Below are 27,984 nucleotides of genomic sequence, written 5' to 3' on the forward strand. Positions count from 1 at the left end.
CCAGAACTTTCAATTACATGGCAAAAATAATGAGAAGTGATGGTTGTCACTGAGGGAATGGGTTTTTCCTTGTTCTGTGAGAGGATGATGTTGAGTGATGGAGTTATAGAAACCTTTGCAGCTAAAGCAAAGGCAAAATTTGTGTTTTTCATCCCAGTTGAGGAAGACAGTCCCTTTGCAAGGTGTCACCAGAAGAGTACCCTTTGCTTGAAGAGCTGAAAGAAGCCTGAGGTCTGGCAAGTGGCTCTGCTGCTCTGGCTGGTGGGGAAGGATGGTGCAGGAGCCCTTGGGAGAAGAAGTAATGGTAAGCTGGCACATGGGACATTTTGGGAAAAGTTGTGTTCTTTGCACCAAAAGGAGGATGTGTGTCTTGCTCCTGCAGGGTTTGCTTTTGTAGATCTTTCTATGCAGCATTTAAATATGATCTGTTTATCCTTAGGTACCTGTTAGCTAAAGGGCAGGTTTCCACCTTTAGGGGCTGCGAGAGGCTGAGGAGCCATGTGCTTACAGGGGTGACACTTGCAGCGCATAGAGGTGGCGGCTAAGGGCAGATTAAAGGTGCTTTGAGGTGGCACCAGGGCTGTGATGCTGAAGTCCTGGGCTGCTGTTATGGGCAGGTATTTCAGAAGGACCCCCGGGGGAATTGATGCGGAAAGCCTCCTTTGCCTGTGTACCCTGGCAGGATGCTCTCGGGAAGCCTTTCGCTTCACTGAGCCATACCCACCAGTGAAATGGGGCTGAAACAAATGTTGCTGGGAAATAGGAAGTGACTCTGAAAACACACAGATGGAAAAACTTACAGGATCAAGCAAGACCTCCCCTGCCTCTCGGAGGGGTTTCCCTCCACCTTTGCACCTCGGCAGGGTCATCTGAACCACAATGAGAGTGATGGGGACTTGCACAGGTAGGGGGGTTCTTGGCGGTTTCATTTTCCTGAAATGTCTCACCGAGGACATTTCAGCTGGGAAAAAAAAAAAAAAAAAAGGCATTTCTTTCCAATATGAGCAAGAGAAAAACCTTCAGTCTGTTCTGCATTCAGTCCCAGTCCACATACACTGCAAGCGCTCGGAATGTAATTAATAATGTCAGACCTTTTTACACTTTTAGAGAAGTTATTTATTATTACTATTGTATTGGCATGACACCTATCACCTCAGTAATAAAGCCTCTCACTTACAGTAATTGATACAGCCTCATGACCTGCCTGCAAGGGAAGGAAGATTTTAAAGATGGGAAAGTGGGGCCTGGGAAGATGAAGTGATTCTGGCCAGACTGGGGAAGCCCACGGCAGTGCCCTGTGCAGAAGGCAGCTCTCCTGGGAACAGGGACGGCCCTTAATTACAAAAATGATCTTCCACTTGCATGCTTGGGTTTAAATGTGTCTCTGTTAAATAGACAAATGAGATGTTTTTAACAGCAGGTACTCCCTGATGCGATTTCTAGCCTGATTTTGGAAGCAGAAGAAGGACCATGTTGCAGTTGGGGTGTACGTGGCAGATCGAGAAGCAGAGAGGCACAACAGGAGTCACAACCAGCCTGGACAAACCTGGCATATGGGCTTTCGAAGGAGGCTGGGATCCACTAGGACAGAGGCAGCATCCTGCCCCAGCCCACCAAAACGCAGCATCCTGCACCTCAGGGCTGGTGCTCTGCCTTCAGATCACTGCCGCCTGGCAAGAAAATGATGATACCTGCTGGGAAAGATGTTGTGAGCAGCCACTGACACCCAGAGACAATCCAACGGTTCTGCTTTGCCAGCTGTTAACTGGCAGCTGGGAACATGCTCAGCATTACCAGGATGAGCTCGTGTTTCTCCCCAGAGGACTGAAATGTGTGATGGAAAAACTTTTCCTCCATTTCTTCCCCTTGTTGGGGAGCATCTCCCGGCTGGCCACAGGTGCCCACCTCACCGCCGGACTGTCAGCACTGGGGTAGGTAAGGGTTGTTTCTCCTCTTTGCTGGTTTCCTTCTTCACCCTTTTCCTCCCTCGTGACACCATGGGAGTGGTGACTCCATGGTGAAGCAGGTGCCACCCAGCCCATAGCAGCCCTGAAACAAAGACCAGAGCTGAGCTGTCCTGTTTGTGGAGGTTGGGTGGTCCTCACGTTAGAGGAGATTTTTTAGTAAGAGATGTCTTTCACAGAGATAAAAAGTGACTGTGGAGAGGCACTTAAAATGGGTTTATTTGTTGCCCATCTTTGCAAAACATGTGGAAAGAAATTAGGTAAATTAATGAGGAAAGGCAAGGAGGAGGTATGGTCACCTGGGTGCAGCCTTCAGTGCAGGACGTCCCTGACTGACAGGTTGCAAAGGCAGGGGAGGATGGGGGAAGAAAAAGAAAGATGTCATAGAAGAATGATTATTTTCTATATTCCCTACTTGCCATCCCTCCCTAGGCAGGGCAGAATTCTGGTCCAGGTGGAGTTTTTATCTGAGCCTGAGTGAAATTTTATATATTTTTATATTTTCCAGGGACTGTTTGGGTGCATAAATAAAAAAGACTCCAGTACCAGTATAAATGCTAATTATGTTCAGAAGCAATTTGTTGCTGAATGATGAAATTGGAAGATTTATTTAAATTCCCACCAGAATAAAAATTATTTTGGGGTCTGTATTTGCTGGGGTGGGGGGCACATGGGCTGCTCCCCTACATGTACGGGGACCCGAAACACAGCTCGCCAACACAGAAGAGAAAGCGAGAAGTTTACTCTCCCGTTAATACCTTTACCTGGCTTTGTACATATGGTTTATAGATAAAAAATAATAATATGGGTTATATTAATGTCCTTAGTTTAAAATTTCTGAAGCATCTGAAATATTAATAAACATTAAGCAGCGGCTCAGGAATAATTTATGCAAAGGGCAATGAAGGTAGGCTCTGGCAGCGCGTGTTGTTTTAAGGCATTTGTAATCGGGTGACACACTCCTAGTAAAACACCCACATGAGTGTGTGTCATTTGTTTCGTGTCACCTTAGGCTCTGAAGCAAAAAATCTGCATTAATTTTTGGCAGGAATTGCAAGTGAGTGGCGGTGGAGGTTGGCCGTGACCCCGGGTCACCTGCGCACAGGAGGAAAGTTTTCCTTTGGCTGCCTTGAGGTAAGACCATGGAGAGGGGGGTGCAGCCAGAAGAACTGAATAAGCTCAGGAAGGACATCTAGGCTGAAATTTGTATTTTTGTCGTGGTTATTTTTAAGCATGGATAAAAAAAAGTCCCAGCATGAGGGGGTAAGTTTGGGTGAATAATTTTTAGACTGAAGGTTATTCACAGTTGAGTTGTTTGATTCTCCAGCGTTAATTAGTTCTGCTTTGCGGTGGATCGTATGAGTCACAGGGATTTCTCTGCAACCCGAAGTGGATAAGCAATATGTAATATTATATCATATCATATGTATATAATATTATATGAATAATCTGTAGATGATAGTAAATAATGGAGAAGGTCTGTGAGTTAAATGTATTAAATCTGGAAAACTTCTATCTGAATTTCCTCCAATATCATCCCCTTTTCCCAAATAACAAACAAGATGATCTGCACCAGCACAACAGACCAAAGTCAACATTTATCTGTGTGAAAACATCTGCAAATCAAGATCTTGTGGAGTGTTTGTTCAGCACTAAAAGTATTTTAGCCCTTCTTCCAGGAATAATAGAACCAAAATGTTTACCCTCTGGACGATCATTTAGATACCTTATAAACTAAAACCACTCTGGGTCTGGAAAGCATTACAGAGTGTCCATAAAAGCAAAGGGCTCAGTCTTGTCATCGTGAAGTCAGTGGCAAAGTGCCCGTAGAGTTAAATCCTAAAGAAAACAGCCACTGGAGCAATGAGCTGTAATCTTCCTTAATCCATAATATCAGCTGTTGACAGATACATACAGAGTGATTAATAGGATGCTAAAAAATGTTAACAAAGAGTAGGGACTTAGAGACTGCTCTGAAAATTTCTTTATCGCATTTCTAAATTCACCAGAGGTACCGTCATTACAATGCACAACAAAACATGTTTTCTCTGTGAACTTACTGGCAGGTCTAACCAAAAGTGTCATCAGACTATCAGGAAGTGACGAGTGGGAATGAAATTCTTGTTCTGCTTTTCCCTTTTTCTTCTCAGAGATGAGAAGAAAAGCCCCGCTGAGATCTGACCATCTCACGTGTTCTGCAAACCCTCTTCAGATCCGAGATCTTTCCAGCTGTAACTTGTGTGCCAAACATTTACCTTGGAAGGATTTTTTTATTATTTTTTATTTCTAACAAGAAATTAAAAGGGGAATGGGGGACAAACAACAGGTTTCCTGCATTTTGTAGCAGCTGCTGGTTTAGCTAAAACCAGTGGCCTTAAATAACATGGTGCAGGAAGGCTGGTCCACAGACTCCTCCAGGTGTGCAGGCTGCAGCCCCAGCTCCCATACCAGGCTGATCACATGAACCTATTTGTGTTGGAGGGAGAAGCTGCCGGTTTATTCCTTTTTATGTTTTAGGACTGATTGTGAGGAACATTTGCATTGATAAGGGTGTTCTTAGAGGCAAAGGGACTTAATACTGGTGGCAGAAGGAGATCTTGGTTTGCTTTGTGATTTTTAAGGGGGGGTGCATCTGGATGTCGGCACTTCCCAGTGGAACTGGGCTGGTTGACAAATGGAGCAGAAGCGAGGGACACCGGTGTTACCAGGGGTGTCTGTCCAGAGCCTGAGCACTCACCCCCAGCCAGGAGTTGGGGTGAAGCCCCTGGGTGAGAAGGAGCCAGGAGTCTCCTCGAGGTGTCTGTCTCTCCCCAGCCAGCCTGCTTGGACAGGACAAGTGCACCCATGCTGCCGCCAGCATGTTTGCTAGTGCCATCACCCCACTGTGTCCATACCAAAACAAGGGGATTCCATCCCAGGCTTTTGCTGTCTGGTGTCCTGGCAGCTTGGTATGCAGCAGGGTGACCGTGCACTGGTCCATAGGTGTCTTGAGAGACCTAACCAGGACTCTCGCCATCGAGCAAGATTTAAGTCTCCATTGATAATAAAGTACTGGAGTTCAGTGTCTCCAAAGAGCGATGGTTAAAAACCAAGATATATTAGAGTTCGTTTCGGTATCTGTTCTCAGTCTGGAGGACATGACCTTCAAAAAACATTGTACTTTAAAAAGGAGGGTGATAAACACCTGCTTAGAGTTATGCCCTGAGCCCGAGGGTTATTATTCCTATGAAGGCCTTTGTAAGCTCCAGGAAGGTTAGTATGATCCTGCCACCAGTACGTGGAGGTACAAAGGGCAGCTTCAGGGAGATTTATCTGGCCTTTTCTGCCTTCTCTGCCAGACACGGAGCATGTGGAGATGGTTCGTGTTTTGGGTCATCAGGATGACGTCCCATCAGAAGACAAAAGAGCATGCTGAGCTCGCCGTTACTCCTGTGCTTCTCATCATAAAGCTCTTTGAAAACAGCCTGTCCCTCAGGAAACCCGGATTCTGTGCCTGGTAAGGACTACCTCACAGCATTTCCAAGGAAGCATTTCTGAACCACGTGTGTTTTGGGGGCAGCTGGAAGACCATTTTCTGGGCATAGGCATGCCCTGAGTTTTCCTGGGATTTCCTAAGTACAGCCTTGTGGTGATCTCTCTGCCACGTCTACGTCCTGCCTCAGATTTCTTCACCCAAGGGACCGCGAACTAGCATCCCAAATCTGAATACTGCAGGACAAACCCTGGTGGATCAATGAAATCCATTAACACATATATTGTACAGCTCGTGACTATTGGAGATCTCACCTGACAGCCATGCGTTTATTTGATGTATTTATTTGTGAAGAATGCATGGGGGTACCCAAAGATTTTCTGCATCCTCAGTATGAGCCTCAGCAGATATCTGTGGGCATATATTGAAAGGTGGGAAAGAAAAAGTTTAGCAACTGTATATTTATGTTTTACTCACTGATTGAGATTAGTTTTAATCTTTTCCATATATGTTCCAGTATTTTACTGAGCTTGTCTTTTAATGGGATTATTCAGAAAACAAGCTGTTAGATTTTCCAGTTCCTATGCTACCTTCCTATGCTACCTATTACCCTGGTAATGTTCATGGGTAGAGAAGCCTTAACATCCATTACAAAAGCAAATAATTCAGCCCTTAAGACTGAATACAGGGCCAGTAAAAAGCAAATTATCCTTTCTTGATATTATAAAGAGCTGCTTTCTGAAGCTCCTTTTCAGGAGGCTGTAACTCGGCAGTCAGAACATTGCCATGCCATTGAAGTGGGCATCTTACTGACTTGAAATAAGGGTAGAAGCTTTTTTTAAATTGCTCAGTTTAAAAAAACATAATTAATTGCAGTTTGGGTTTTGTTGGCATTACTTCTACTCCAGAGTACACAGGGCAGCTTAGTACACAGTTACCCATAAAGGCATCTGCTCTGGGCTGGAACAAGCTGTGGCACTGCCCGAGCAGCACAGCTCCCTCGGGGGGCACGGACCTGCTCCTCTCTAACTGGGAGCTGCCGTGAACCCCTTGTGGAGTGGGGCTCCTCCTGGGCTGAGGGCAGCAACGTTAATTCAGCTCAAAGCTAAACCAGAAGCAAGCTTCTAGTCCTGACATCCCCTTCCTTGTGTTTTCCTCCTGCTGTTTAGCCGCAGCGCTGCAGTTCGCTGTCTGCAGACCTGTGCTTGAGAGGCAGCCAAGCTGCAGCACTTCAGCCATTGGTGGGGAAAAATATCCCCAGTCCTAGAGCAAATTTTGTGCAGCCCTCGTTGGCACCCGTGCTGTGCCATCATGACTTTTCTATAAGTCGGAGCCTGGCGTCAAGAACATGACTGCAGTAGAAAAAAGCACGGTGCCCAACAGCTGGACTCAGGATGCAATGACCCAGCAAAGAAAGCTGAGCTGCAGCACCGCTCCATTCCCCTACCTGATTCCTTGGCTCTGCTCCTTCAGCTCAGCATCCCAAGCATTTTGGGAGGCAGATTGAATCCGCTGGCTGCTGCAGCCCTCTCGCGGTCACACGGGCCCAACCGTGCCCCAGCTGCTGGGGCAGCACAGACCGAAACCCCGTCGGGAGGAGAACATCATTTAAAAAGCACAACAAATAGTTATTAAATAGCATATTCACCCAAGAATAAATATTTAAATAAAAGGAACAGACACTTAAGGTAGTATTTTTTCCAGGTGTACAAGCAGAGTCATCGTTAAATTACTTGCTTGTCAAGAACCAAAAGAAAAATTACAGATAAAGCATTAAACACTCAAGTTTTTGATGGGGTGCCCCCTGTTTCATCTCCCCAGGCTGTCACTAAGCAGTTTGCTTTGAAGTGCTCCTTTTCTTTTGAGCCTTTGCACATTGATTTACAATGGTGTGGGTAAACTTTGTGCTCACAGGTCTTGCTGAGTATCTGCTTATTGGAAACATATCTATCGTGCTAAGGAAACTTCAAGGAGGGGTGAAAACTTCTTGGGTTGGGGAAGATCTGGGAGAAGTTTCTGCAAAGACTAACAGGTAGGTGGCTCTTTGGAGCTTGAAAAGCAAACCTGAGTTTTGGTATATTTTGTTTTTCCTTTTAGTCTACTGGAGAGACAGAGACATCACTAACACTTGGAAATAAACCATGGGAATTAATAGTGGGAGCATGTCGATGGGGAGCAGTGCTGAGAGCCTGTCTGACAGCCCAGCCCTACACTCCCTGTTCAGAGCTGTGAACGAGTGCAAGCAAAAGAGGTACCTATAGAATAAAACCCAAAATGGATCAAAATGAAAATCTTGTGCACATGTATGGGGTACTCTGGGGGAGGCTGTCCAGTTTTTATTGATGTTTCTAGACTGGCAGCAACAGTACTTACAGATCAGAGCGCCACAGTCCTGCCAGAGAGATGATGTTCAGCTATTTTCCCATTGCTTTCCTCTTTTCTTTCCTTACAGTAGTTTCAGGAGAAAAGGCTGCATCTCAAAAAAAAAAAAACCCAGAAGCAAAAACCAAACCAAAAAAAACCCAAACAAAAACTGAAAAAAAACCCAAAACCAACCGACCAAAACCCCCAAAACAACCCCAAAGGACAAAGCTGAGCCACGCTGACCCTATGGCTGACATTACGTTTCCAAACGGGAGCTCTGCTGCCTCTGGGCAGAGAGATGAGTGTGGGCTGGGGGAAGTTTAGCAGGATCAGCAGGACTCTGGGTGACAATGACAGCTAATATTTTGCAAGCCAATGTGCCAACACATCTGTTTGTGATGCTAGAAAAAGCCTTTTGATAATACCAGTATGCTGGTTTCGGCCGGGACAGAGTTAATTTTCTTCCCAGTGGCTGGCACAGGCTGTGTTTGGGTTTGGGATGGGGATAACACCACGCTGGGTTGTAGCTGCTGCTGAGCGGTGCTCACCCTGAGTCAAGGACCTTCAGTGTCCCACCTCTGCCAGCCAGGAGGGGCACGAGAAGCCGGGAGGGAGCGTGGCCAGGACAGCTGCCCCGACCCAGCCAGAGGGATGTTCCATCCCACAGACCGTCATGGCCAGGGTATGAACAGGGGGGGTTGGCCGGGGGCTGCCAGCTCGGGGACTGGCTGGGCATCGGTCAGCGGGCGGTGAGCAACTGCACTGTGCATCACTCCTCTTCCTTAGGTTTTATTTCTCTCTTTTCGTTATTTCCTATTTATTATTATTATTACCTTTATCTCAGTTATTAAACAGTTCTTACCTCACCCCACAGGTTTCACTGTTTCCTGATTCTCCTTCCCACCCCACCAGGGAGCGGGGGGAGCAAGCAAGCAGCCGAGTGGTACTTACCTGCTGGCTGGGGTTAAACTGTAAACCGTGACAACCAGGCATCAGTAAGGCAGCGGTCCGGAGCCCCTTCAGGTGCACACAGGCATATGCTTTCTGGCTTAAGCACAGCAAAATCGGTCATAGAGGTGGACTCTGTACCTGCAGGTATTTTCCATCTGAGCTGGTGCTTCCTGCCCTGAGAGCTGTTTGCGATGAGGCCGGAGGGACTGCAGGCATCTTTTCCCCCACATACCCAGTCCAAGGTGTGCGCAGCACCATGGTTGGTAAATGCAGTGCCAAACCCCACTAGCACCCTGTGCTGCGTCTCAGAGCCAGTTGCCCTGGCAGCACCTCCTTCAGCCCTTTGACCAACTCAGGACCCTGTGGAAGTAGTCTTAACTTACCTATATTAACACCTTAATCACATACATTATATTTAAGTAACAGAGGTGCTGATTCTCTGCTGCTGCGATGCTTTGAGTGAGCCAGGCTGCCTCCCGTGGCTGAAGCGCAAGGACAAGCTGCAGCTCGCTCCCAGCTCTCCCATATCCTCAGGTTCATCTTTCTCACTTACCAGAAATCCTTAACGCTTCCATAAAATGGTGGTTTGCTTTTTTTGTTGTTGTTTTTAACTAAATAATCTTTTTGCTCATTTTCTGTAAGCCCACATGTGCAGAACAAGATGTCACTTTTTCTGTTTAAGATTGCTTTTATTTTATATGGAGAAAAACAGCGGTAAGAAAGTAACAAAATTAATATCTTCCTGATAGAGCATAGGGCAAGTCAGATTTAGAGCAAGTATCATCCTGGGATCCAAAAATTTCTCCAAACAAAAAAGGCTGATAGGTTTTTAAGACATGTCTATATTGCGAGATGCTGAGCCTTTTGGGGCAGTAAATACTTCTGCTGATAAAACCATGTGAAATAGCCTAGTGCAGAGCAACTTACAGCTGCAGTCGGTGCAGCGAGGCTCATGACTTGAGTGCAGAGCAGAAGGGACTCCCTGCTGGTCTTGTCCTGGCACAGCTGGAAGCCAGGGGTCTGTATGTAGCCAGCACAGGGGCTGCAGCCTTCTCTCGCATGCAAAGCAACACCTGGTCATATAGACAGGTCTTTAGGTATGTAAACATGCTAGCTATATAGAAAAGTGGAAATGCCAGTGTCAAAAGCGCAGACAGGATGCATACTGTTAAAAAACAAGTCTATGTAGTTTTTTTAGTGAGATGGAGCTCTTTACTTTCTGGAAAATGTTCTCCTAGGGCTGGACTAAATAGCCAGGGTGAAATCTTGGCCCTGTTGATCTCAGCGGGACAAACAGCTCATCCTGGTGGTGCAGGCAGCTCCCCAGACCCTGCCTGAAGCTAAGCCCCACTGTCTTGCCCTCTTGCCTGCAAGTTGCCTTCATTCTGTGCTACGCTTTCCTGCGACTGCATCGCTCCCGTACCCTCCCTAACTGGGCTTCTGCAGCTGGTCCCGACTCCAGGATTCAACCACAATCATACTCAAGTTGTTGCTAAAGATGATCCTCCCGTCCTTTTTGCTGCTGCACTCAGGCTGGCAGAGAGCCTCCTGCAGCTGCTGCCGCAGACCCAGTGGAGCTGTGCCCAAGAAATTTTTTGTCCCTGTCAGGAAATCCATCATGCAGCCTCCAGCAGGGTCCCCTTCGATAAAGCACTCTGTGATATCCCAGCCCGATGGGAATTCATAAACGCGGTATTCAACACCAAGTCTCTCCAAAACGTCCGTGATGCCACTGGAGGTGATGTAGTGGCCGCTGTCCGTGGAAGGCAAGCAGTGTCTGTACTTCTTCCACAAGCTGGCCCATCCGCTACTGTCTGCCAGAGCAGGAGGGAAGGTTACTTTTGCAAATCCAAGGCAGTCAAACACCAGCTAATGCAACTGCTAAATGAGTTTGAAATGCTCCCTCGCTGCTGGCCCAGACCTTGCCAGGAGAAGAAGAGCTTTCCCCTTACTTGAGTCCACTTATCCATGCCTGGAGAGGAGTAAAACTGTGATCTTCCTCCTAAAACCCTCCTGTGTAAAGGAAACTCCTACAAGATGGTCTCCGACACTGGATTTGCCCAGAGGGAGGCATGCACACAGTGGTACCAATGCACTGAGCCTGCACATCCACGCTACCTGTTAAGTGCCCCTTTGCTACAATAGTGCAGATGTTTTTACACATTGAACCTCAATTTTAAGTGCATGTCACAGAATACATACCTGGAAAAGCCAGTCCCAGCTCTAGCAAGGAAAACAGCCTACAGCAATGCGAGAGGGAGTTCTAATGGCAAACGTGGGGAAGTGTGCTCTATCCACAGCACCATGAGCCAGGGATTCATGAATGGCACACTGAGAAATAAACCGCTTCCCTTCATTTTTTTTTTAGCCATGATGTTGTGATGCCTCTTTTTCCTATCCTGCCATAAAGCCTACAGCTCTTGGCAAAGCCTGTTGTCCTGCTGGGGTCTGGGCCATCGCTGTGTGCAGGGAAAAGCCCCAAAGATGGGTCCTCCCAGAGATTAGGTTGTGGTTTTGCAGTGCTGATTTCACCCTGAAGGATTGACCCTTATTCATGAATAGCCACACTCCAGCCAGTAATTTCACAGCAGGAGGTCTCTCTGAGGTACAGAGCAATTAATCTACTTCATAAGCAGGGAAGCAAGAGCACAAGGGCTATGCCTAAGTGGTTCCTTCAGGCACTGGGGTCCAAGAGGCTAAGCCTAAGGCTGCACGTGCCCTATGAAATACAGTGCTTGTTTTATTTAATTACTATAAAATAAGTGCTACTGAGATCCCAAGACAATTTTTTTGTGACTCTCAGGCTTCAGAGCTCTTCAAAACACCAGCAAGGAAGCAAAAAATAAAAGGTCCCTCTTACCTGATAAAATTATGATCAAGAGTTTACCATGATGGTCGAGGCAGCTGTGGTAAAACTTTATAGTATTGGGAATATCCTCCACACGGTACAGCATCTAGAAGTGACAGGGTTACAGGCAGCCGTTATTCCTCCTCCACAGTGCAACGGCCCTTCAAAGGCTCAAATCCTTTCTCTGTACAGTTGTTTTAAATTATTTCCCAGTTGCTTCCCAGCCTGTCCTGACGCAGCACTCACGTTTAGGGATGCCACACAGAACTGAGCATCACCAGCTCTCCCCTGGCACCAAGAGCCTGGGGTCAGACCCAGGGACCCTCTGCTCAGCCTCAGCCACCAGCCAGATGCTGACCTGCCCATCACTGCCCTTCAAGCCCAGGGCAGTTTTGTGGTTGGAAAATATGTGCAAAGGGGGGTCCCCTGGTTTCTGTGGATGGTTCTTATCACCAGGGGCATTTCTCAGCCATGCCTGGGCTGTGAGCAGGCTGGATCTCTTCCAGACACTGGGGAACTTGCATGAGGACAAGGCAGGGCTCGTCTCAAACGCTGCCCTTGGGGCTAGGAGCTTAGTCCTTGACCCAGCCATCAAACCCCTGAAACACTTTCTGGCAGTGAAATCAGCCCTTACAAAACGAAAGCAAGATGAAATAAAAGGAAAATGAAATAAAAGGCACAAAAGCAAGAGAATGACAGATCTTTTTACAAAATACAATTGGCACATACAACGTCAGTGTCATCAGTATCAGAGACACAGCAGCATAATTTCTGACCCAAAACCTGGCGCAGGTGTTCGTTCACTAACCTTTCCCTTCAGTGCCATCCAAACTATGCTGATAAGGCAAAAAATTCAAAGTTTTTGCAGCAGCAAAGCATAATTTTTGGTCTCTGTGTGACGGCCTGAGACTTGTCCTGTTTTATTACCTAACATACACAGCTGAACCAGTACAAACCAGAGATCAAACCCAGGGTGGATAGGGAATGAGGTTTGGTGCTGGTAGAGCTGCTGCAGAAGTCATTTCTCATGGGAGAACCATGCTCGGCTCTGGTTCCCCTAACTTCAGGCATACAGCAGAAATTAAGGGGGTAGTTAAAGCCAATGCTGCTACATGACTGCAATACTCCCTTACCTGGATCATATGGATGAAGTCAAATTTCTTCTGAATGCCTTCCTCTTTCACCTTTTGTTCATACTCTGAGGAAGTGAGCTGGTACCAAATAAAAGAGACGTTCTGCAGGTCTGGAGCTTGACTCACCAGTTCTGTTTTAAAAAGTAGAAGAAAATCAGGAATTTCACAAAACAGCAGAAAAACTCATAATTCAAATCCAATCCTCAATATACCCCAGGCAGCAGGTATAGCCCTACCTTTGTAAGCTGCCACATGCTGTGGGTTGGGCTCTATGATCTCGTTATCAATAAGGACCCCTGGGTGCGCAGCCTGCAGTATCCTGATCATTTTCAAATCCTGCTCACCTATTCAATAAACACAACTTCATTACTTTAAATAGTATGTTAATGTGCTGAAAGGATGCTTGTGCACGTGCCACCTCTGTGGCCAGGAAATTCCCCAAGCAGAAAAGAGGCACTTTCTACTTTGGAGTTTGCTTGCATGGTGGCATCTAACCCAGTGACAGTTTTACCATGGTATCTTACTGTTGGAGGTGGCACGTAGTCGTAGATAAAACTAAGAACAAGAAGGAGATAAGCAACAGCCCAGAAACCTGCTACTGGCAAAACTCTGGGTCACGGGACAAACAGGTCAAAATAATCAAAGATCAATGGTTAAAAAAAAATGCCAGGAAGCATCAGTGTTCAACAAAACCACAAAGTCTGAGTGGGTGTGAGGCAGCCAGCACACCTCTGTAACTTCAGCGTGGCACAGGGTGGTCCATGCCCTTGGCCTTGCCACAGGGAGGTGGTGGCTGCTCTGCCACTGGTGTGACACATCACTGAGACCTGGATAACTGCGCAGCAAGAGGAAAGGCCCATTGGCATGCGGTACCCTGGATCTTCCCTCTCTGGGGACCAGCCACATGGTCTCAGCTGTGGCCACGTGTTCCCTTCAAGTTACAAGTAGAGACTCACATATCTGTGTGTAGGTGCCCTGCAAATTTCGCTATTGGTGCTCCTCTGTTGCTGCCTAAGCTCTGCAGGAGCAAGCAGCAGTCTGTTCTTCTGTCCTAGGAAATTTCCAGCCTCTTTTGAGGTGATGCAGGTCATTCTTATTTCCTCCCAGAAAGGCCACGATACACCAAGTGTGCAAAGTCCATCTGGTTCATCTGGGATGATGAAAATAAACAGCAGAGGTGACCACCTTGAGTGGACCTCTGCAAGAATATTGCCTGTAGCTGATGGTAGAGCCTAAAAATAGCCCTGTCCTTGCAAATGTCACACACAAAGGTCTTGATACGAGATATGGCACCTTCCCTAGCCTTTCAGCTGATGTACCTACCAGCTGTGAGAAAAGTTGTCATCTTTGGCAGGTGATGCAGTAAATGGAATTCAAGGAGGGCAGTATCAGCCACGCCAGCACTACAGCGACATCCAAGGAAGGGCGAGACTTTTGAAATTGGAGAAAAAATGCCAAAGACCCCTGAGGAATGCAGTGGCAGTGGTGCAGGGCTGGCTGGAGGCACAAGGAAAGAGGTTGTGGCTGCATCCATTGAAAGTGGGTGCATGGACCAATATTGCTGACAGGAAGGGAGATGCCTATAGCAAGCAGCTGAATCATTTTAGACAGCCCAAAATGCCAGTTAGCATGTGCCTGGGGTGGGGAGCACCCGCATTACAGCTGCTGACGTGGACTCCCTGCAGGCTCAGGGCAGGGGGCAGGCAGAGCATCACTGCCCCCTGCCCTGCAGCTATTGATGATGACAAACAGGTATATCAACTGCAAATAGGTATCTTAAAACCTGTTTGGGTTTTATTGGTTTTGGGGTCTTTGTTTGTTTTTTTTTTTTTACTCCATCTCTGCAAAATGCCCTAATGCAGTCTTTGCAAGAGCAGGTAGTAACATCCTCAGCTAGGGCATCTTCAGAAACAAGCAGTAAAATACAAGTGCTTCAGAGCAGAAATTTCTCTGCTCCAGCTTGCCCTGCCAGCAACAATCCTTCAGCACTAGACACAGCAGGGCTGGTAGGGGGGTGAGCCCCCGCTGGCAGCAGCAGCCCCCGCTGGCACCGGCTGGGGGGTTCCAGCCAGGAGAGTTAACCCAGCCGTGGGAACACGTGGGGCAAATGACAAAATGTGATCCGGTCCGGACAACGGTCTTTTAGGATGAGGAATTGGTCGCTAATCCCCATTGATATTTTCATCAACTAAACTAATTCTGGGGGCTCTGTGAAATCAGAGTCCAAGCCTGGAAAGGTCAGGGATCAGATGTAACCTTTCGCTCCGTGCCATCCTGGCTCGCTCCCTGGCCAGCCACAGAAGCTCAGCTCTTGCAGCCGTGGGCAAGCTGAGGGGGTGCCAGTCTGCACCCCTGCCCTGTCATCTGGGAGGGGCACTTACCCAGGATACCCTGGAAATTTTAGGGTTTGTTACTTTTCCATTAAAACACCTCTTGAAGAGGAATTAAGGAAAAATGAGGATGGTGCAAAAAAAGTTCTCTTTTTTTTTTTTTTTTCTTTCCCTTGTGTTTTCTTGGAGTTAGAATTTTGGTTTTATATTACTTAATGAAAACAGAGTGTAATTGAGAATGGAATGATTTCTTCCTGCTTACTTTCTCATATGCTCCAACATATTCCCAACTGGGGAAAACAATTCAATGCTGGTTTTCTCTTACTTAGGAAAACAAGCAAAAAAAAAAAAAAAAAGTGCTAACACCTAAAATTCAGCTGAAAATACTTTTAAAGCAAAAGCAAACTCTGACAAATCAAACTGCCACTTATTTTCTCTACTTTGTATTTTCTGCCAGTTTCCCTAGAAGCAAAGTTGGATGTTTCACCAGTTGGTTTGGGGTTTTTTTTAAACACAAATGCATTTAGAATAGCTTTAAAGCTATTTCTCAAAAAAGTGGGTTTCTCTCTCGGGAGAGAGATCATTTGCAGTTAAACCCCACTTATCACTGGATAAAAGCACAGCAGTAACAAAGCAATGCATCTTGAAAGAGCGGATGCAGCCCCGTGCTAGTGGCTGTGGCCGGCTGGTTTTGCAGCACCTGGAGCAGAGCGTTGCCCAGCTGTGGCCTCCACGATCCCTAAAAGCAAAGCAAAAAAAGGTATCCTTCCAGGTGCCGTGCTCTTAGACAAGACTTTGTGTGGAAGGAACCTCTTGGATGTCTCTCTCTCTGAGGAGGTCTGAAGATGCTCTCATACCTAATGTGGAGCAGGAGTCCTTGCTTTGAGACATATGAAGTCTGGTGGGAGTCATCAAGAGGCAGAGACTAAAATCATGACACTGCCCTCACTTCTCAGAAGGCTTGGAGCAGCAGCATTTCAGGAGGGAGATGGGAAAGGAAGGGAGGAAGCATCGCTCTCCTCCAGGCTCCACACCCCATTGTGCCGTTCTGTGCTTCAATGAGAAGCGCAGTTATTGGTACTCCATTGCTAAAATGTCAGTATCACTTTCTGCCCGCGCAGAGGGACCCCCTGTCCCCCAGCATCAGTGGTGCTGCTACGCTCCTTACCTGTGCCGCTGCCGACTCCCAGAACATTTACCGTTGATTTTCCATTGCCGAGACTGAAATTATAAGTACACGTTACTCAACTGTGCTGTGTCACACGACTTCAGGTTTTAATTCTAATATCTTGGGTGCCACGCTGGCCAGGAAATTTTCATGTTTTGCCACATGACGTGGGATAGAAATCTGAGTATCCCTTTGGAGCCCAGCTATAATGAGCTGCGTGGCGGGAGCCAGCCCAATATTAGCAAGCTCCAATTTCAAAGTACAGTAGGTATTAGGAGATAGTGTTTCTCTTCCTTTGCCAGAGAGTTCTCTTCAAGCTGTGGCTGGCACCACACAGAAAGGCCTTGGGGAACCCCAGAGAGAGTGGATCCCTTTGCGGGTAGCGGGGCTGTGCCTGGCTGGGATGGGCACCGCTGCAGATGCAGGGACAGGGTGATCCGGGGTGAAACCCCTGCACCCTCAGCAGACAAGTTGGGTTTTCCAATATGGGCTATAAATACCCAGAAAAAGTATAAAGTTAGGCTAGTTAGGTGGCTGGAAATCCTCTCTTTTCAACATTAAACTTGGTTTGGAATTGGGAGGGAAGGTCAGAATCTTCAATGATTTTTATCTTAGAAAAATTACTTTTCAAAAGACCCTCCAAAAAACCCAATCATGTGATTCCTGGCAGAATAATTAATAACAGCCTGGCTCAAGGGTGAGGAGCCTGGGCGTCAAGTGTCTTGCTGCTCTGACTGGCTTTATGGCCGCCTTTGCTCTTGGGCATGGACTGTGCAGGGGGTTGCTCCCATACACAGTTTCAGGACACATCACAGCAATGATGCAACAAGAGGGGAACGAGCAGTAAATCCTGGAGGGTGTGAGCTAGTCAAGAAGCCTTAGCCCTAATGAGGGTCAAGACCCTCATAGGAAGCCGCAATATTTAGCATCATTTAAAATTCACGCCAGTAAATTTTACAATTAAAATTTCCCAATACAAATTAATTTTTACTTACTATTTTATTGCTTTTTATATAGCTATAGATCTGTTCTGGAGAATAAAAGTTTGCCTGCTTAAGTTTTTTTCTTACTGCAGAAGACAGTTTCTATAACCTCCAAAAACTACCCAAACTTGAAAGGGCTTTCTTGTGGTTTGGATCTAAGCTGTTCCAAAACTATCTGCAGTCATCCAGTCTTAATATATTATATCAATACTTCACAAAACTGATTATCATTTGGTACTTAAGCAATGCAAATCGACTTAGGATAGAAATAAGGAGGTCTTAGGGGATTGAGAAAATGAAGAATTAGTCACTAGAAGAGAATTAGAGATGTGTTTCTCTTTGGACTGATGTGTGATGAAGTCCCCAAAGCAGGGAGAGAGTACAAGAGAATTTTCATTTGAAAAAAGCAAACAACAACAATAAAAAAACCCCCTTTAATCCTTGGGAAATCAGCTAATGAAAAGAGATGGACATGAAAATGAGGTCTAGATTCTTTCCTTAACATAAGCTGAGAGGCAGCACAGTGTATTAATTGAAATAGCCTGTATTCTGGAGTCATTAAACAGAATAATCTAAAGACTGCTATTAAGGAACTTAAAACTGAAATGCATTAAAAGTTCACAACTGACCCAGAAAATTCTTAACACGTTTGCTGACCCTTGTGTGCAGGTTGCCCTCCCAGTATAACAGCGAGCTTTCCCACCTCAGTGGTAGCGAACGCTCCTTACCCAGCCATGATGTTGGGCATTTCTTCCATGTTGAACTTGTCCATGCACTGGTGCTCTGTTGAATGTGCCAAAAATGAATTAAAGGCCTCTACATACTCCTCAGCCGTGAGACTTCTCATGGAAGGGATCATATATAGCTCTTGAGAAACAAAAACAAGTTGTGTGTTAGTGGTTTCAAGGCAAGTGAAGGATCAAAGCACTTACCTCATCGAAGGAACCCAACACAACCCAACAGAAGCCACAGATTTGGGAGGACAGTATGGAGGATGCATGGCCCAGGAGCCATCCGTGCCAGTGGGCTCATGCAAATGCTTTCCAACCTGTTGACACTCAGGGTCTGAAAATTAGTCTTAGGAGCCCTTTGACATCAGCATATCATTAAGTGCCTCATTACTACCTGTCAGCCCGAGGAAAATGTCTCTAAAATGCTCAGCCATATATTGGGCACTCGGTTTGCAGAAAGGGAGGTAACTGGAGTGGGTTTCTGGAGGACTTGAGGCAAGAAGGTGAAAGGCATTGCACAGCAGCTCCAAACCTGGAGGGGCTGCTGCTTGTACAGGTGCTGGACAGTGTAACTGAAATCACCAGCTGTTGGCACACTTGGGGTGGTGCAGCACAAAAACCACCACCGGCAGCTGAAGCAAAAATAGTGAACCCTGTGCACCTTATTTCCAACTCGTGACAGCACGGGACTATAATGCGCTGCCAGAGGTGAATTCTCTACTGGGAACTGCAGCTCATGGCCAGGAGGGCAACTGGCAGCAAAACCATTTAACATGAGCAGGCTCATGCTCAGATGTGGGTGGCTGAGACCAAGATTTCCCACTCTGTATCAACACCCAGGGGTACTCAAGGGGTTGCAAGCAATTATTGCAAAAACTCACTTTCCTGCTATCTCACCCTAATGCAAGCACTGCTGCCAGGACACAAGACCAAGGTGTGAGGCTCAGGAGAAGATGCCACACAGCTCAGTACTGCCTCTGCGGTCTGTCATCTCAGAGGGGGCTGCAGTAGAAGGCAGCCAGTGCCAGCCTCAGCGTGCGAGATCAGCGTTGGAAAGGTGGCGTTCACCAGGAAAAATACCAGCTTTTCCTCCTGAATGAAATGAGGGTGAAGGACAGGACTCAGCGGAACACCTTCATCCTCATTTTTGCCTTTTGAGAAGCTGCTTATTTATCATCTGATTTTAGTTGCCACTAGTAAGAAAACTACGTCTAATACAGGACTGTGCAATCTTAAATTGAATGCCTGTGCTGTCTCCAAAGCCACATGTCATTGGCAGCTGTGTGTCTGGTAGGTATGCACGGGGACCCTGTGTCCAGCCCTATTGCAGGTAAAGATATCAACATCTATCCTCAACACTTTGAACTATACCCCGACACAAACCTGAAACCCCCTGAACTGCAGCCAGGTTAGAATCCTGCGCTTTGCTTTTTTTTTTTTTTTTTTTTTTTTTTTTTTTTTTTTTTTTTTTTGAGACAATCTCTAACTCCAAAAGAATTAAAACATGTTTGTAGTGATAGCAAGCTGAGTGGGCATTTTACTTTAATCTCTATTTTTTTTTTCCTTTTTTTTTTTTTCTCTCCCAAATACCTGAATTATCGTGTGGAGCTGTCAGAATCTCTGCTTCAAAGTTCATGCTGGGGAACCTAGTCCTGTAAGGAAAGTATAGCACTTCAGTTATATGAAGAACCTGTATGCTTTTTTTGAAGCTGCATTGAAAATGCAGAACAGAAGGAAGATGCTCCAGGACAAATTTTCCTCGCCTGATAATCAATGCTTTTTTGTTCTCTTTTACTAGACTAAAAAAAGTCAAACCCTCTCAGTTAGCTGATCACCCGTGAGTATCAGCGACAGACTGGCCACCTGCACCAGTGCTGGTCTGGAAGTGTGCTGGGGAAGCTTTTCCTGCCTCTGGAGAATCGATATCCAGTCAATACGGTGGAAGGCATCAGACTAACAGATAACTGCACACTCCGTAAAACCTCTAGTCATGAACGGGGCAGAAGAGATAGCAATGAACCTATAGGAAAAGGCTACAGTGAGCTTCAGCATCTGAAGTGCTAAAAGATCTGCTTGGCCCAAAGTTTAAGGGGACCTTTTTGGTTTGCTTTTTTTCCCTTAACTTCAGATTTTCCTGGCTGCAAAAATTACGTTGGGGAACTTGTAAAAGGTACAGGACTCAAAGAGCAAAAGTCAAAGAGGCCATTTGGCCATAAATGTTTTCATTCAGTCCCATTTTCATTCCCGGTTGATGTTTTTTTGGTGAAGATTTCCAGCAATGCAGTCACATCTTCATTTTCCTTTGACAAAGCGCCTCACCTATAAAACAGGGGAGGGGTGCCACTAGCAAAAGAAAGGGATGAAATTCAACTGGATTGAGGACCTCACTTCTGCAAAGACAGTGTTGGGGTGAGGTTGTTTATACAAGGGGAATCGTCATCTAGGTAACTGCATTTCAGTACCGAGATGTGCAGCCAGTCTTCGGGGTGATATTGCTGTACAACCTGGGTTTAGGCACGTTGCTGCTCCCAAAGTTTTGTTATTAGAGAACGCTTCACCACAAGCATTATCAATAATATCTGTAACATCAGTAAGCAGCCCCCAAGCCCCCTCTGCCGGGGAAAAAAACTCCCACACAAATAAGAAACAAGCCAGGAGGTGGAAAAAGAAAGAAGTCAGCCTTGCAGTGGGGCTTTGAGATAAAGATATGTAGTGACCGTGCTAGCAGGTGGCAAGAAAGAGGCCACATGTGCAAATAACGCACTGCTTTGGTTGATGAAGGCAAGAATAGACGAAGGTGTCCCAGAAGTCTCGGAGCCTCTGGGGTGCTGCCTAAGCAAGACCAGTTGACTTCATATGAGTTCACCACCAAAGTCACACACCCAGCTCCCACAAGTTACGTCAAAGGTCTCCGCTCCACCACCCCGACCTCACCTCTCCCCAGAAAAGAGCTCACGGAAGTTCAGCGGTCACAAGCCTGAGCTCAGTCCACCCTCCATAAGCTCCAGTTTGGCTACAGGCCAGTTCCCTCCAGTTCTTACCCTACCCTCTGACCTCTTCCACCTCTGCCTGTAGCAGCAGAGCACTATTTTGTCCTCTCAACTGGCTGAACCAAGCAAGATGGTTTTCAGAATAAGCCTCCCACTAAAATGCCGAGGGGTATCATGGCTTCCCCTGCGCAGAGAGGAACAACTCGTGGGGTCCAGGGACACGTACTCCATTTCTGACCGGTCAAACGTTTCCAGCCACCCCAGGAGACCTGCCAGGTGACCTGGACAGACTGCAACACAAGCATTCACCATGACAGACGATGCCAAGATAACTCTTCCACCCAGACTTTTGCCATTTCTCTCCAGGCAGGGTTCCTAAGATTGGTTAAGGCTTGTTGCTGGGAAGGTGAAACAGGCTTAATTATTGCTGGAAACAACGGAATCCCTCTAAAATCTGGTTGAAAATCTAGCCCAGATCTGAAACCAGAGTGCAATGCTTTGGGCTGGTGCTGCCCATCCCAGGAGCCCGATATCCAGCACAGGACCGGAGCGGTGGCTGCCAGGGAGCGGGATGCTCGCAGGCAGCTGCTCCTGCCCCAGCTCCTGGCTAAGCCAGGGCTCGCCGCTAGCCAGCGTAAACCCCCTCCCCTCCCTGAGCTGAGCAGGTGGCATCACCGGCTGCAGGTGCAGTGATGTTCACAGTGTCACTTTAAGTGATGCAGCACCTTTAAGCTAAAAAAGTCAGGAAATTCAAGATGTTTCTTGCAACACAAATTGCAGGAACATCTTGCTAACTCATAATCTCATTACACCTAAACTTAGGCTGGTAAGGGGCTAAGGGTCTCCTCACAGAGGGTGGCTTAGCCCCCATCCCTCCCAGGACAGGGGCACATCTGCTGTTACTCCCAGCTCACACACATCTGTCGGTGACACGGGGACAGTGGGGGTGGCTCTACCACCCAGCCGGACGGTGGGGAAAGGCGCACCCTCACTCCCTTCCAAAATCCACGTACCTCTTCATCTCCGGGGCTGGGTCCATGGTGGGGGCGGGTGCCCTGCTGGGACACGGCGGCTGGGCACGGGGCTGGGGGTTAGCCAGGCACCTGGCCCCTACGTGAGCATGTCCACCTGCCGCCCCGCTGCGCACCGGCCACTCAGCCCACCGCTGCCGGCCGTGACCCGGCGAGTGGCCGCGCTCCGCCAGCGCCCGCCGGGACTGGAGTCACTGGAGCCAGACGGGGAAACCCGAGCCCCACTGGGCAGGAGCCAGGGGCCGGGGCGGGCGAGGCGCAAGGCCTGACGTCTGTGCCACCGACATGGCGTGGGAGCCACGCTGCTTGCAAGGCGAGAAACAAACACAAAACAGAACAAAAGAGACAGGTTGAGACTTTCAGATCTTGAAAACCTGAGTGGGATTGGCTGAGGGGTGGCAGCCAGCTCTGGGCAGAGCCAGAGCCATTTCCATCCACTTTTTACATCGCTTTGGACCCTGCCTCTCCTTCATGCTCGCTGCCCTGGGCAGGAAGAGATGATTTCCTGCATCCTTGCTGCACTGCTGCCTGATGGACGGACATACTGAGGATACACTGAGAGACTCCGACTTTCTCCAGAGAGAAGAGGGGCTTGCTGGCTGCCCAGAGACCTCAGCAGGTCATTTTCCCATCTCTGATTCAGGGAAAATTGAGGCATAATAGCAGTACCTGCCAGCAGGTTCTGCAGCCCCTGGGCAGCCTGGCACCCCCGTCCCTGCCCCATGAAGGGGACAGCAGGGATAGGCAGGAGGGGTAAGCCCAGCCTGCTCCCACCCTGCTTGCTAAATCATAGGGATTAGAAAGCAAGGAAAGACTCTGGGGGGAGAGCTGTCCTAGCCAGAGCTGGCTGGAGGTCACCCAGGATGGGGTGGCACAGTGGGAGCTGCAGTGCTCACTATTACAAATACAGAAAATCCTGGGTACTCCCTGCACAGGGATTCAGCCTTTTCTCCTGCCAGCATCCACCAGACTGATGCTCCTCTTGACTAAAATCTAATAACATAAATGCAAAAAAAAAAAAAAAAAAAGAGAAAGGATTTAGAGACTTTATGCTTCCAAGTGAGGTCCAGTAGTGGAAAGCACAACATTAGGATCATCTCCGCTCCCTTTCCCCAAAGGCAACGGGCATAACACATTTAGCAGGTGACAAATAAAACCTCCTCCCTCACTGAGATCCCTCTCCCAAAACACCTCCTGCCCCACATAGCTCACTGAGGCCAGGAATCACGTTCTCAGTTGGAGATCCTTCACCACCAGGAGATTTGTTTTGGTTTACACTAGATTTAGCTTCCAAATGGATTTGAATTATCTCCACCCCAAGGCAGGTCCACAGCAGCATGTTAAGCTAGAAACAGCCACATCGCTGCTCTTAACCAAGATCACCAAATCAAAGCTGAGGAAAGACCCAAACCTCTTTGCTAGCTCTAAAATGCAGATTTGGCTCCTGGTGCTGTTTGACCACCCAGGCAGTGATTGCACCTCAGCCATTTCAATCCCTAATTATTTCCACCAGAGACACCAGGCTCCGGGCAGCACCCGTGCAGCGGTGGATAGCACCTGGCGTTTCTCAGCCGAGCCCCACACGCTGCAGCCACAGCCACTTCATGTCCCGCTGCCGCCTCCACCTTGTCCCAGCTAAGCCCCACCACCCACTCAGGCCCTGGCACCCCTCCATGCCACCACCAGGGATGGACAACCCGCCGCTCCCAGCAGAAAGCCATACCTCCCTGGAGCAACAGGAGCTGGAGAGAAAACTCCAGCATCCAGGAGCTGCACGGCCCTTGGAAGCCTCTACATCCACCGGGGGCTGATACCCCTCCCCGCCCCCCCCCCCCCGTGCGTCCCCCCCTAGCTCCAAAAGCCCACGTAGGCGCATGCCACAACTGAGCCGGCATTAGCCTACAACAACAGCCTTTGTTCCCCTGGTGCTGGAAACAACAGCACTTTGTGGGCAGCTGCCCGCGCCGGCAGGGATCGGCGGCAGGGTGGCTTTGGAGGATGTACCCTAAGCACGCTGTGCTTTCGGCTGTTCTGGCAAGCTCGTGACTAAATCTGTTCTAAAGTGTGTTTTTCATGTGAATTGAAAAGGCTAGGGGGTTTTTTGGTTGTTTTTTGGGGTTTGTTTGTTTTTTTTTTCCTCATTGAGATGATGGCTAAAGTCAGAGCCGGGCTGCAGTTTGAGAAAAACAAAGCGACAGTGTTTTTCCCCACAGGCTGCGGCTGGGGAGGTCAGTTTTGGGCTGATCCTGCAGAAATAGGTCATCCCCTTTCCCCAGGGGTGAGCCTGCCAACGGCGCCAAGCCCCCTCGGTGCTCCATCTCCATCAGCCCACCACGGCAAGCCTTGGACCTGCGCCTCCAGGCAGGAAACTCTGGGTATTGGGAAATCAAATTTCAATGAATTTATCTTCTAAGTCGTGATCCACTCTTGGGCGGATGAATGTCAGGAAGGTCCTTGGCATTTTTACAGAGTTCCTCAGGGCATTAATAGTTTATTTTTTGACATCCTCCAAGCTCCATCTAGAACAACTGATGAAGGCCCATGTAATGTAACTTTGATTTTTCTTGTGAGCAGATCTCCCTTCTTCTGCAGCAGTGTTCCCTTTTCTAATGAAATTGTTTTCATCAGTTAGATCTTTTCAGTTTCCTAGACAGATCTTCTAAGGTATAGCCAGCAGATTCTGTACACTCCTAAGTAAAATATTCGGTGCAAAGATGTTATTCTGCATTTAGGCAAGTTCTGGTAGGGAGGAAGATAGCCAACAATTTTGTAGCACCTAGTTTCCTGATAGTTAAAGACAAGATTTCTCCTTAAAGAAAGAAATTTTGTTTTGCATTAATCCTCTAAGTATTTGACTACTCCTGGGCAGCATTAGATCTTGGAATTTGAGCAACATATTTGGTTTTGTATGTGTATACAGGTGGGGTTTTTTTTCCTATAGGAAAAATAATATGACTTCTGATAAATAGTGAAAAAGATGACTTTGGAGAAGGAGAACCCATCCCTTCCCAGGGGCAGCGACACTCACTGCTGGGGGCCCGGCCACTCTGGCCACGTTTCAATTCAACCTCCCAAAAACGACCAAAGCATCTAGTTCTGAAAATCGATTATTTTTTTTAACACAGCCCTTCCTGCCTTTTTATTAAAGCCTGGCTGTTGGTGCAGTTCTCCTAGATGTTTTAAAATCATCCTTTTCAAACTATTTGACTAGAGGTCATATCTCATGTAGCTGTAATCACAGAGCTAAGGTGAGGGCAGAGGGAGAGTCCAACACGACCACCTTCAGAAAAGGCTTTTTGATTCGAGGTGAAGACCAGCTTTTGCTCTACAGACCATACGGTGTTAAAAAAAATTAATCTCTGAGAGCAGATGGGTATGGTAAAGTGTGCCTTTTACCACCCAAGAGCTCACAAGTCTTCAGCTGGGAAAATACGCTCACAATTTACATTTCCCTGGCTGTACCCATGCTGGGGGCGCGTGCTGGGAGCACAGCATCAGCAGGATTAAACACATCCAACAAGTAAGACAAACACATCCAAACCCAGGGCATCGGCATACCCCGCTGCACGGAAATGTGGAGAACTTCCGGAGAAAGACGTTTTGCCCCTGGTTCAAAGTCAGCGGTACAAATACTAAGGCTGCGGAGACTGGTCCCTGGGAAGTTTTTCCTGGTTCAAGAGACTGGACTATGGGGGACGTGAGTTTTTGGTAGGAAACAAAGCTGCGCTAAGGGACCCTCACAGGGCTGGGCGTGCCGAGGAGGGCATACACCCAGGGGAGCCCAACGCCATGGGAGCTTTGCTTATGTTAAAGTTTCTTAGGGGTGCTGGGGTGCTAAATTGATGTTCCTGTGCTTCAGTGGGGCTCAGCAACCAGCCTGTAACTGGGGGCACATAAGTCTGCAGGTGCAGGAGTTACCACTGAGCAATTTGCATTAACCACAACACGTCGCAAGGTGATGCAACTGCCAGCAGACCTGGGCACCCATGGGTGCTGAGCGCCCATAAAGGAGATAACACAAGGGTAGCATTGAATTATTAATGTTACTGATTACATTTCAATCGCACCTGAAATGAAGGGTCACAACTGAAATCCCATTCACTTACCTCCTTTTAAAGCCAGGCTGAGCCCAGCCATCACAGCACGTGTGACACTGCACCACCTCCGAAGGGAAGAGGCCTGAACACACCAAAGAGGCAAAGTACCCCAGGAGAAGCCACTCTGTGGGGCAAAAAAATCAGTTATGAAACTGGAGTATTTCCTTTTATGTGGTCCATGGAAATAAGTGGCAGTCGCCCTTTTCTGGGTAGAGTGAGAGCAAATGGTGGGAGCGCGGGTACGAGTCCCATGGGGGATGCTCACCTCTCACAGAAGCCTTGGCTGGCCTTCCGCGAATCTTTCTGGTTAGTCCTGCTCTTTAAAAGACTATCCTTAGCTAAACTAACATTTGTTTGAAGGTTGGGTTAATGTTTCCTTTCCATGCGCGGTAAGCTCTGCCCTCTCTCAAACCCTGGGATTTATCCCAGGCATCACCGTTGGTCCCCCAGGACATGGCTCCTGGCCCTTTGGAGCCCAGCAGCAACCCACGGCCACAGTGGCTCTGGCCACAAAGTCAGCAGAGATGAACAGAACTGCTTTGAAAGCCTGAAAACTTACTGAAGAATATTTATAAAAAAATTGAACCCCAAGGCAATACGTCAAATCGAGCAGCTTTGCCCCAGCCCAGCACTTCTGATGCAAGTTCAGCAATGGGCTTGCCTGTCCTTCAGCAGATTCCATTAACTAGGAGAGGAGAAAGTCTCCACAGGTGCTACAGATCTATTTTACCAAAAGCCACTAGATGGGGATGCAAGGACACTTTTCTGCTTTTTCTCTTGCTCTTGCATCCCCCTTTAGCTGTGCCCGAGCTGGCCATTCCTGCTAACAGGGGCTGTTGTTTGCTTTTTCTTTTTAGGAGCTGACAGAGGTCATTCGGGAACTTGTCACTCGCTGACTTTCCACCCTGAGCCAGCCCGGCCTTAGGCAGCGGTTACGATGTGATTACCGCTTGCCGAATGTTATTCTCCGCATCAAGACTCGGCAGAGGGAAGAGTGAAGGATTTGGCTTTCAGTTTGCGGATTAGTCTTCTTTTATAGGCTGTAGAAAGGAAAAGTACTTTATATTGAACACAGTGGGGGAAAAAAGGGTATTCAGCAAACTGGTAATCTCTGAAAATGGCCATACTTTGGAACGGTTACTGTGGAAAAAAACCAGGAGCTTTTCCTCAGGCTCAACAGTCAAATCTCCAGGCAATTTTTTTCCCTCCTCCTTTGAAATCCATATTTCTCCTATGAATAAGAGAGATAAAGCCAGAAAGATTGATTTGGCAGAGGTGTAGGCAGGATCAGCCCTGCTCTTTGGGGCAGAAGCGCTGCACAGATGTATACCATGGACATACAGGGGCCGCGGGAATCCTGCAATGCATAAGCACTGCTGCGGGGGGTGGGGAGCGAGGAGGGCTCCAGCTACACACTGATCCTCAGCTCTGACCTCCATTCACCTGGGGCTTCTGCAGTGAGCACCCACTCTTACTATTTTAGCTGAAGTGTCAGGGTATTTGGTGCTCATCAATCCCTGGCTCCTGGAGTAAGGTGAACGTGAGAAAACTCTCCTAGCAAATCTTTAACAGTCAAGTTCCAGCTTCTGGGGTATGGTGGGGTACCCTAAATGCACTCCAGGGTTCAAAACACAGAAGATGCTTTGAAAGAAGTCCAAACATGGATTAATTTAAAGGTAATCTCATGAAAGCTTTCAGGGGTTGGCGGGGAGAGGGTTGAGGGTGTCAGGGTGTCTTTGGAAGTCTGAGAACAAAGGCTTTGGTAAATACCCTGGAAGCAAAATAATCTTATAATGATAAATCCATAAAACTAGGAGGATCATTCAAATATTTAAGTGATGAAGTGTCTTTCCTACTCTGTATGCTTAAAGTATGGAGCTAATGCTCCAGTTCATAGCATTCCCTGCTTTAAGGACTGGGGG

At 47.6% G+C, this 27,984-nt stretch overlaps 1 protein-coding gene across 4 annotated transcripts; it reads right to left on the reverse strand.

The window, feature by feature from the left end:
• Positions 1–9,419: 9,419 nt before the first annotated feature.
• LOC121093204 (carnosine N-methyltransferase 2) lies at positions 9,420–23,795 on the reverse strand. Of its 4 annotated transcripts, none has more exons than XM_040605134.1 (9): positions 23,689–23,795; positions 21,948–22,270; positions 19,535–19,596; positions 17,942–18,080; positions 16,231–16,283; positions 12,969–13,076; positions 12,733–12,863; positions 11,612–11,705; positions 9,420–10,565 (listed from the first exon to the last, which is right to left on the reverse strand). In XM_040605134.1, the coding sequence occupies exons 2-9, from the start codon at positions 21,971–21,973 to the stop codon at positions 10,180–10,182; spliced, it is 999 nt and encodes a 332-aa protein (XP_040461068.1). In that variant the 5' UTR covers positions 21,974–22,270; positions 23,689–23,795; the 3' UTR covers positions 9,420–10,179. The 4 variants fall into 4 exon arrangements, with proteins under 4 accessions (XP_040461068.1, XP_040461069.1, XP_040461070.1 ...); XM_040605135.1 differs by having other exon boundaries at positions 21,948–22,267; positions 23,689–23,786; XM_040605136.1 differs by lacking the exons at positions 19,535–19,596; positions 23,689–23,795 and having other exon boundaries at positions 21,948–22,260.
• Between the last annotated feature and the right edge of the window lie 4,189 nt (positions 23,796–27,984).

Source organism: Falco naumanni, chromosome 8 (assembly GCF_017639655.2).
Source record: "Falco naumanni isolate bFalNau1 chromosome 8, bFalNau1.pat, whole genome shotgun sequence".
In the NCBI taxonomy this organism is placed as follows: Eukaryota; Metazoa; Chordata; class Aves; order Falconiformes; family Falconidae; genus Falco; species Falco naumanni.

What these genes read in the sequence shown, in the direction of transcription:
- LOC121093204 (XM_040605134.1), bottom strand. Translation starts at nt 21,973, where the DNA reads ATGGACCCAGCCCCGGAGATGAAGAG. An exon ending in CCAGCCCCGGAGATGAAGAG is followed by an intron (nt 19,597 to 21,947) that starts GTACGTGGATTT and finishes CTTTCCTTACAG; the next exon opens with GACTAGGTTCCCCAGCATGA. An exon ending in GCATGTGGCAGCTTACAAAG is followed by an intron (nt 12,864 to 12,968) that starts GTAGGGCTATAC and finishes TTTTTAAAACAG; the next exon opens with AACTGGTGAGTCAAGCTCCA.